The 9879-nt window shown below is 24.5% G+C and overlaps 2 protein-coding genes across 2 annotated transcripts; one reads left to right on the top strand and one right to left on the bottom strand. All coding sequences in view use genetic code 6, as the record gives it.

Moving 5' to 3' along the window:
• Positions 1-323: 323 nt before the first annotated feature.
• TTHERM_00346400 (ABC transporter C family protein) lies at positions 324-4865 on the top strand (the record flags this gene model as incomplete). Its single annotated transcript, XM_001018487.2, has 5 exons — positions 324-1148; positions 1197-1614; positions 1665-1934; positions 2001-3357; positions 3431-4865. 5 exons carry the CDS (start codon positions 324-326, stop codon positions 4863-4865), a joined length of 4305 nt encoding a protein of 1434 aa, XP_001018487.2.
• Positions 4866-5428: 563 nt separating this feature from the next.
• TTHERM_00346390 (hypothetical protein) lies at positions 5429-7906 on the bottom strand (the record flags this gene model as incomplete). The annotated part of the gene is made up of 1 exon (XM_001018486.2): positions 5429-7906. One exon carries the CDS (start codon positions 7904-7906, stop codon positions 5429-5431), a length of 2478 nt encoding a protein of 825 aa, XP_001018486.2.
• Positions 7907-9879: the final 1973 nt, after the last annotated feature.

The following is a 9879-nucleotide window of genomic DNA, read 5'->3' as shown; positions in this document are numbered from 1 at the left end:
AATTAATAAATAAATGATTAGTTACTAATTTATAGATTAACAAAAGGTATTCATTTAAAGATAATTAATAAATAAGTTATTAGTTATTAATTTATTGTTTAATAAAAGTAAATAAGATAGTTTGATTTTGGTATAAATTAATTGTATTTTTTTTCAATAGAATTTATTATATTTTACAAATATTGCTTTTTTATTAATGACAAAAAAATATAAAGAGAAAAAGAAATTTCTTTATTTCTAAAATAAAAATAGATTCTAAATGCCAAACAAAAAATAATAAAATAGATTAAAAATATTTTTGTAAGATTTGTGAAAGTTTAAGAATGGAATAATAACCATCTTGTTATACAATTAAGCCTCGATTTTAACAGGTAAAGAGCCACAATATTTTCTTTACTCGTTTGACTGGGCTCATAAAATAAGTTAAAAATTTAAAAAGTGACTAATAAATTCAATGCAGCGATATAGAGGAATATATCACTTAGGAAACAGAAGTAACAGCATAAATAAAGAAGCTGGAGAGCTACAAAGAAGAAAACAAACATCTTTTTCAAGCTGAAAAGTTTGATTTATATAAATTATTCACTCATATGACTGGAAAGAATTTAATAACTGGTTTGCTTCTTTCTTTGCTTGCAAATGCGCTAAATTTTTTAGGTATATTTATTTTAGATGAAATAACTTTGTATTTGAAAGACTACAAAGAAGAATCATCATAATAATTAGACATCTCACTCATGCTTATCGCTATTATGATAAATTACTTTTTAAAGTCTATTGTTCAGACTTAGTATTAATGGTAAGGAAATAAATGGCATGCGAAATGTAAGACTTCAATTTAATATTTAGTCTACTAAAAATCTCTACGCTTGAAGATTTATTCAAATTAGAACGGGTCTAAACTTAGCGATAATAATGATTCCTAGGATGATACAGAAAAAAACCCAGACATAAATAATATATTAACTGTTGATGTGGAAACTTTGCTGCAATTATACAACGGAATTATCGAGACTATTTCTAGTATTGTCTCTATAGTTGTAATTGTGCTTCTTATTTACTACAAGATTGGAAGTGCAATTAAAAACGGGTTGTATATTTTAATAGGTGCCTTTGTATTTAATATGATTGTTGGTCTGCTAGTTGGAGTAAAATTATATTTAGTAAATAATTTAATCAATTAATTTATTTTTCAGATTGCAGTTGAGGTGATGTACAAAATAAAAGATGAAAGAGCTATTCTAACTAAAGATGTAATCGAAGGAATTAAAAGCATTAAGTATCTAAGCTGGGAATATATTTTTTTGAAAAAAATAAACTCTATTAGAAACAGAGAGTATAAAAATTTAATCTTTTTGAAAGTTCTTGATGGCATTTTAACGATATTCTGGTAGTCTTTGAAAGTCATTTTGCTCTTCACTTTTTTAAAGGGCTACTTAGATTAAGGAAACAATCTATAAGATTCAAACATTTTTACAATAATAGCATTGTTTGGGAGCTTGACATATCCCTTAGGGATCATTCCTCATACAATTGAATAAGTTTCTTAAAGTAGAGTTTCATACAATCGCATCAAACTTTTTTTAAATTAACCAGAAATAGAAGAAGAAACAGGTAAATCAGTTATAAAAACAAAAAAATAATTTATAAATTTATTTTATTAGTCTAAGAAAACGTAGATGAAAGCCAGTAAAATGTAGCTATTCATTTAAAATAGATATCCTTCAGTTGGCCCAGTAAAAATAGTAATTAATCATAAACAGAAACCCAAAACTTTCTTTAGTCAAGCAAAAATATCAAAATTTATCAGAGTGACCAAAAAACAGATGACAAAATAAGTTCGAAAAATGAAATTAAAAACTATTAGTTTAGTTTAAAAATTGATAATCTTGTTATTTAAAAAGGTTCTTTAAATTATGTAGTAGGTGAAATAGGTAAATAAATCATATTTTTAAAGATTTCTTATTCATTATAATTTACTTTTTTTATAAAATTTATAGGTTCTGGTAAGACTGCTTTTCTCCTCTCAATATTGAATGAAATGGATTGTCATAAATCATCTAAAACAAATTAATAAGAACTAATCAATGGCTAAGACCAAAATTTAAGACTGATAAAAGAAGAATCTTAAATAAAAAAAGGTTAATTAGATAAAGGCAAAATTATTTTAAATGGGATGATAGGCTATGTTGCCTAAAATCACTGGCTGCAAAGCTAAACAGTAAGAGAAAATATTTTATTTGGTTAATTATATGACCAAGAATGGTACGACATATGTATAAAAATATGCCAACTTAAAGCTGACTTTGAGTAATTTGATGGAGGTGACTTGAAACTTGTTTCTGGTGATGGTAGTAATCTGAGTGGAGGTTAAAGATAAAGAATATCATTATGCAGAGCCCTATATTAGAACAAAGACATTTATTTATTTGATGATATTTTCTCCAGCTTAGATATTCACGTGGCTCATAAAATTCATTAAAACATAATAGAATATCTTATTAAACAATACTAAAAAACCGTAATCCTAGTTATAAGTCACTATGGCTTACTTAAACATTCCATTTAAGATAAAAATATAATTTATATAAACCAAGGACACTTAATACAAGATTAAAATATTATTTAAGATTACATTTAGTCATGCACTTAAAAAATTGATAAGAATTAATTTAATGAAGAAATATTTCCTCAAAATTTAAACTAAGATCCTGAAAACGAAGTAGACAAACAATGCGAACTAAATTGTATTAATCTAAAAAAAGACAAAAAAAATGTAAAATTTTTATGGATAATTTTTATATCGATTTTAAATAAAAAATAAGCTTATTATTAACTGTATTTTCATAATTAACAGGTTGAATAGCAAATAGACGAAAATGAAGAAGTAAGAGAAAAAGGAGAAATTAAATTAATTACTTGGAAAGCCTACATCTAATCTATTGGATTAGCATTTGTCATTTTATTTTTACTTTTTGAAATGCTACCTTCTGCCTGCTCAATTTTTACAGATTTTTGGCTAAGAAGCCAAGTTTCTAAAGATCAAAATGGATCACTTTCTTTTCATTTTATTGATAAACATTTTAACAGCTTTGAATCTGAATTTTTATTTTTGACATTATTATCTATTTGTTTTGCTACAATTGGTGGAATTCTCTATATAACTGTCAGCCTATTAAGCAGCCTTAGAATATTTAGGAAACTAAATAACTCAATCATGTTTAGCCAAATGAAATTTTTTGACTGCAATCCTATTGGCAGAATTATGAAGCGTTTATCTGACGATATTAATATTATTGATAGCGAATTACCTATGTATATCTAAATATTTTTAGATGAATTTTCTTACACATTAGGGTATTTATTTTATTTAATTAATTATTTTTTTTATTAATTTTCTAATTTAAATAAATTTTATAAATTAATTTAGATATCCTATTGCTATTATCATCTAAAATCCTTGGCTCATATTATTTGTGTTAATTGCTATGGTAATAGCTTATTTTGTTTAAAAGGTTTATAGAGAAGCTAGTAGAGAAATCAAGAGATTAAGTGCAGTTGATTCTGGTAGGCTGCTTACTCATATAACAGAATCAAGTAGAGGATTGATGCTAATCAGATCATTTAAAAAAGAGAGATACATGGTTTTGTCTTATCTATAAAAGCTTGGCAAGAGCATAAATAGCTTTTTGCTATCTGAATAACTTTAAGTATGGATGAACATAAGATTATTTACTATTTGCTGTGCCGTTTAATCTTTTATCGCCTGCTCTGTTATAGTTATAATAGTAGCTAAAATCTCTATTGATTACAATATAATTGCACTTTCATTGACTTATTCTATTCTATTTATCAATAACTTCGCAGATTGTATGCTCTTTTTCTGCATCAGCGAATAAAATTTTGTAAGTGTAGAAAGAATAAGGCAATATTTTGATAATACTTAAGAAAATTTAGAATCAGTAAAATGGAATAACCATTAAACTTCTCAATAAAATTCTAGTTTAAATGAGCAAGAAGTTTAAGAAAAAAACACCATTGTATTCAAATCAGTTTCTGTTTCATATGATAGCCAATTTTTTTAAAATAAAAACGAAATAATATAGGAAGAGTCTGTCCATTATGCATTAAAAAATGTTTCTTTTAGTATTAAGAAAGGAGAAAAGGTTGCTTTTTGTGGTAGAACTGGCTCAGGGAAAACTTCTATTCTAAATGTTCTTTTTGGAATGTATCCTATTTAGAAAGGTAGAATATTTGTTAACAACAAAGACATCAATGACCTAACTCTTAAAGATTTAAGAAGCTAAATGTCAATCATCCCATAATTTGGCTTTTTATATAATGCTTCATTGAGAGATAATCTGGATCCTCTAAATTCCATATCATAATCTAGAGTGCAAGATTTGGTTTAACAGTCTCACCTAAATCTATCAAAGAATTAAAAAATTTAAACTTAATCTGATAGCAATTAGTAGGATTTGTAATCAAAAGAACAAGGAGATTTAAAAACAATTTCAGAAAATGACCTATCTTTCTAAATTGAAGAAGGTGGAAAAAATTTATCTAATGGGTAAAAATAAATGATAAACTTTTTAAGAATAGTTTTGAGAGATTCTGAAATAATATGTCTAGATGAAGCTACTTCTAATATGGATCCTAACACTGATGCGCTTTTACATTAAAAGCTATTTGAATTTTCTAAAGAAAAAACTTTAATAGTCATCACTCATAGACTTGAAAATATTGAAAAATTTGATAGAGTTTTTGTTTTAGACTAAGGGATTATAGTTGAAAGTGGCCATGCTTCTGAATTGAAGAAGATATAAGGTGGATTCTTTTATAATTAATATTAATAAGAATATTGAATTAATAAATTGATTAAATTTTTTATTGGTATTTGTTTAAGCAATTTAATAAAATATTCTAAACTAAATTTTCATACTTTTACAACAAATCTAAATGAATCGTTTATTCATTTCACAAGTGAAATGAAATGAAATTTAAATTAATATTTTTTTTAACATAAACTTAAAATTCTATTCTTATTTAACAATTTTATATTATAAGTTCCTTATTTACTTTAATACATATCTCATTAAATTTTTTAATCTAAAAATAATTTATACACTAATATTTCATTATCAAATACTTCATCTTTTTTTTTAATTTATTTTTAAAAATAAAAATTTCTGAAAAATTTGTTTTTAATTAAATGTATAAGGTCATTTATTTTTGAGTTTTTGTTTGAAATTTAAATAAAAAATCATTTTTCTTTTTTTATTTTTAATAATTTTAAATATTTCAAATTATCTTAATTTTAAAAAATAATATCAAATTTTTTCATATCTTTATTTTAAATATTAACTAAAAAAAATTATTTATTTTTATATTCAACAGAAAAAAAGTCTAAAATTCTACATAAAATATATCATATGTTTAAGGCTAATATAATTAAAATTATTTAAAAACTTTTTAATATGCTGTCAAAAGAAATTTAATCATCAAACTTATCTTTATTTTAGTTATTTGGGTTATTTTAATTACTGTTATTATTATTACTGTTATTGTTGTTATTATTACTGCTATTGTTATTATTGTTGTTATTGTTATTATTATTTCCATTATTAGATGAATTTCCTCCAAAGTCTACAGTACTCCAATTAGAATCACCTTATTTAACACAAACATTATTGTAGTTATTTATAGGATTATTAACCAAAGTATTAGTAAAACTACCAAACCCATATGTAGTATCTGATGTCAATATAGGATTTGGATAACTAGGTATTGTTAAAGAAGGAGTATAGTAGATATTTAAGTTATTACTGCTGTCAATATATGTATAAGCAATACTTCCGTTCTCCAGTATTCTCCAATCATCTGATGAATTTATTTAGAAATTTGATAACTAGGTTGGCTATATTAAGAATGATCCATCTACCCCGCTAAGTAAAGCAATAAAAGCCTAATCTACTTTAGCATTGCTATTCTAACGATTGAAATTTTACAATTCAGAAGAAGGAATTACAGTGTAAGCAAGCAGTATATTTTTTCCATAAGCTAATGATTTTATGCTATTCACTCTAGAAGCTATATCACCACTTAAAAGAGTTGTAGAGGAAATGTAATTTAACTAAGAATCAAACTTAATAACAGCTAGCTCATTGATTGAGTTAGTTGAAGTGGTACCCGCATGTCCTCCTGTACTTGCCTTTCTCTAATAGACAAATAGTTTTTGATTTCTGTTTCCATAAATGCTAAAAAAACCACCAATTCTACCTGCTGCTTACCCGCTACCATTTCCAGGAATATCTCCTTAAACAACAGTACTACTAGTATTACATTAAAACGTATCAATATTGCAAACCTAAAATTTAATATTCATTGGGTATGCATCTCCAAGTGAAGCTACATACAGATTTTTTCCATCATAGTGCATGTTTTAATACAAAGAATGAGAAGCACCCCAAGCCCAAAATACATTCTAATTATATCCTGTATCTGCATCCAAACTGATCAAAGTATCTCCAGTGTGATCATTTTTAGTACCATCACTATTAAATCCAAAATGGTTATAATGAGCCCATATAGCTTATATTTTTCCTCTTGCATAGTTAAGTCTACCATTATGAGGTTTATACATACAAGCCATTCCAAAAGGTAAGCTACACTTATCATCTGAAAAGAATTCTATTTAATCTTTAGGACTATTAGGTGAATCGCCATTGTTAACTAGTATTCTAAACCACCTCTATGATCCATCTTTGTTAATTGCTTAGATAAAAGCTCTCTAAGTAGAATCAGCTGCCATCACTACAAAACCAAAACCTGTTGAAACAATATCAAAAGGATTACCTACCTATTTAGTATCTATTGCAGATCCAATCGGTGTTCCTGTGCTTGAAACCTTCTAAACCATCAGTTGGTTTGTCGTTTGAACTGAGTAATAGACATAAAAGGAACTTGAATCTCCAATAATAGGAGCTATAGGAGCAGAACCAGGACTGAAAAAGAAGCCAGTATTCACATTAGCTTTCACTCCTGATAAGACACTGGTTTATATTGAATTCATATTAAAACTGCTAGAATCAGCATTAAAGGCAATCTAATTTTAAGTCCAAATAGAAAGACAATCACCAACTGAGACTCCTCCAAAGAGCTAGAGCTTGAAGTTGAGTGTAGCGCATCCCCATTAAGAGTCTCCATTATGAGTATAAGTGAAGGTTTAAGTTGTAAATTTATTTCCATTGTTATCATAAATGTAATATTACAAAACATTTTTGTTAGTGATTTACATTTAGTAGGACTTTCCTTTTTCTAAATCAAATCCTTCATATCCTGCTAAAGAAATTGAGAATTGCTACAAATTTCTTTTGCAGATTGTAGATTTTGTTTTCTTATCAAAATATGTATTTTCCTATCCAATAACAGGTTTATTATTCTTATCTAGAGATAAAGTATAGTAGACATAAGCATTAGCGTCACTACCACTAGTAACTGTAGGGTTGACCTTAGTAGAAGAATAATAGGTATTTTGAGAGAAGTCAAGGTTCAAATATGTAGAGCCAACTAAAGACTAAAAATCTGACCTTGCGATGATAGAGGTTAAGTCATCTTAAGTGAGAGGAATGTATCCAGAGGGGCAATTTTAGTTGAGACCTCCACTTGATTGTTGTTAAACTGAGAAAAGTTTTTGAAGAACTTAAATAGATCCAACAGCAATTAGCTTTCCTTAATCTGAATTGTTAATAACTTCATCATCAGTAGAAAGAGAAAGAGTTGTAGGAGGATTACTACTAGAACCTGGAATAGGAGACGAATCTATAGTACATTAGCATTTACTAAGAGCGTAAACACAGCTAATTGAGCAAAGCAGTAAGAAAAATAAATTCAAATTAATTTGCATTTTTAATTGTTTGTTTTTTATTTAATTATTTTTTTTACTTGGAAAGTATATTTGAATTTAAAGAAAATATTTCAAAATAGTATTATGTATGATTATTAAATATGTGGTTATGCCAAGGTTAAAGCTTAATGAAATATATGTTTTTTCTTACTTTAAATTAACCTGAAATTAAATATAAATTATTCATAACCATAATTAATTTAATTTAAATGTAAATTGAAATAAAAAACAAAGTTCATAATTTAATTTCATCCACATTTTGAAATTAGTTATAACCACATTTAAAATAAACAGTTACTAATACAAATGTACATTTTTCTATATAAGCTAATATTTTAGATAGTATAAAAACTCTAACAGATGAATTCATATATTTTTTTAACAACTATCATTTTGAAATATTTATAAATTTAATTTTAAAAAACTTAAAAACTATTAAAAATATACTATAATCCCACAATAAAAATATAAATATTATAAATAGATCTATAGTTCTTGGAGAATTTGTTTAGATATTACTATTTATGAGTATTTTATGATTAATTTAATTAAATGGAAGGTTAATTAAATTAAAAGTAAGTACAACATTTAGAAAAAATAAAGCCATTCGTTTTTAAAATATAAATTTGTTTTAAATACTAATAAATTAAAATCTTGATTCAAAATAATTATAAGTAAGGGTGTGTAATAATAAACAAAAGAATGGTTATGTGTGGTCTTAATTTATCATAATGTATATTGTCTTGAATTTAATTTATTATAACTAATATAATTTGTATTTTAACAGAATGTACAATTTACACTAATTATTTACGTTTCTTTTTAAAATTTAATAAATAAATCTTACCATATTTTTAATATTATTATTATTATAGATAATATATAGAAGGATAGTAAAACTAAATTAAAATAATCATCAACTTGAAACTATTAATGATAAATAAATCAAATTATTTTCAGATATAAAAGGGGATTGCCTGATCATTTTAGAGATATTTGATATTTTAGCAGAACTTAATTCTATTTGAAATTAAAATAAATTTATTCTCTTCCTTTAGTTTAGTTTACCCCTGTATTTTTTAAATTTGGTTTATTTTATGTTAATAAAAATAAAATACTTTAATATATTTAGATTTTATCTAATAAAAAGAATATTTTAATTTTTGAAAAGTGGTTGTTTTATTAATTATTTTTTTTGTTACTTTAATCTTGCAGATTACCAAATTTAATATATTATATTGATTTGTATTTTTTGCATTGTATAAATGCTTTATTGTCTTTTAATTATAATAAATCTTAAATTTTAGGAATAATTCTTAGGCTGTATGCTCGAATAATATTTTTATCATAAATAGTATTTTTAAAGTTATAAAATCTCAACATTTATATATTTTTTATTTAAGCTCAATTTTAATGTTGGTAATTTTATCTTATCAATTTTAAATTTACTTTTCACAAAAATTATTAATTTATTATAAATGTCATCATTATTAAAAAGTAAAGAATAAGGAAGCTGAATATTAAAAGATTTGATATTTTTTTGAAATATTAAATATATTTAGGAATTTTTATGTACACTAAACTAAAAATAATAGCACTGAAATTTTTGATAATCAAAAAATCATAAATAATATGCAAAAGATAATTTGAATAAACAATAAACAATACACAATATTAAAAATATAATTTTATTGCAAAAATTGCTTCTCAAAAAATTAATTATACTAGTAAGTAAAAATAATATGAATAAGTTATTAAGGAAACTTTTGTGAGAAAATTCAAAACTACTTTTTATTCCTCATTCTTATTAATTATACATTTTATTATTAAACATTTAAAGGTGGTTTGAATATAATGAAGGAAAATAAATTAATTATACTCATTTAAATGGTTAAAAAAACAAATCCCATAAAGAAAGATACATCAGATCCTAAACCACTTACATTTAATATAAATTTCATAAACCATTTTTA

This window comes from Tetrahymena thermophila (assembly GCF_000189635.1).
Source record: "Tetrahymena thermophila SB210 genomic scaffold scf_8254597, whole genome shotgun sequence".
Lineage (NCBI taxonomy): Eukaryota > Ciliophora > Oligohymenophorea > Hymenostomatida > Tetrahymenidae > Tetrahymena > Tetrahymena thermophila.
The sequence above is the reverse complement of the archived record's forward strand: the minus strand, read 5'-3'. Positions and strand labels throughout refer to the sequence as shown.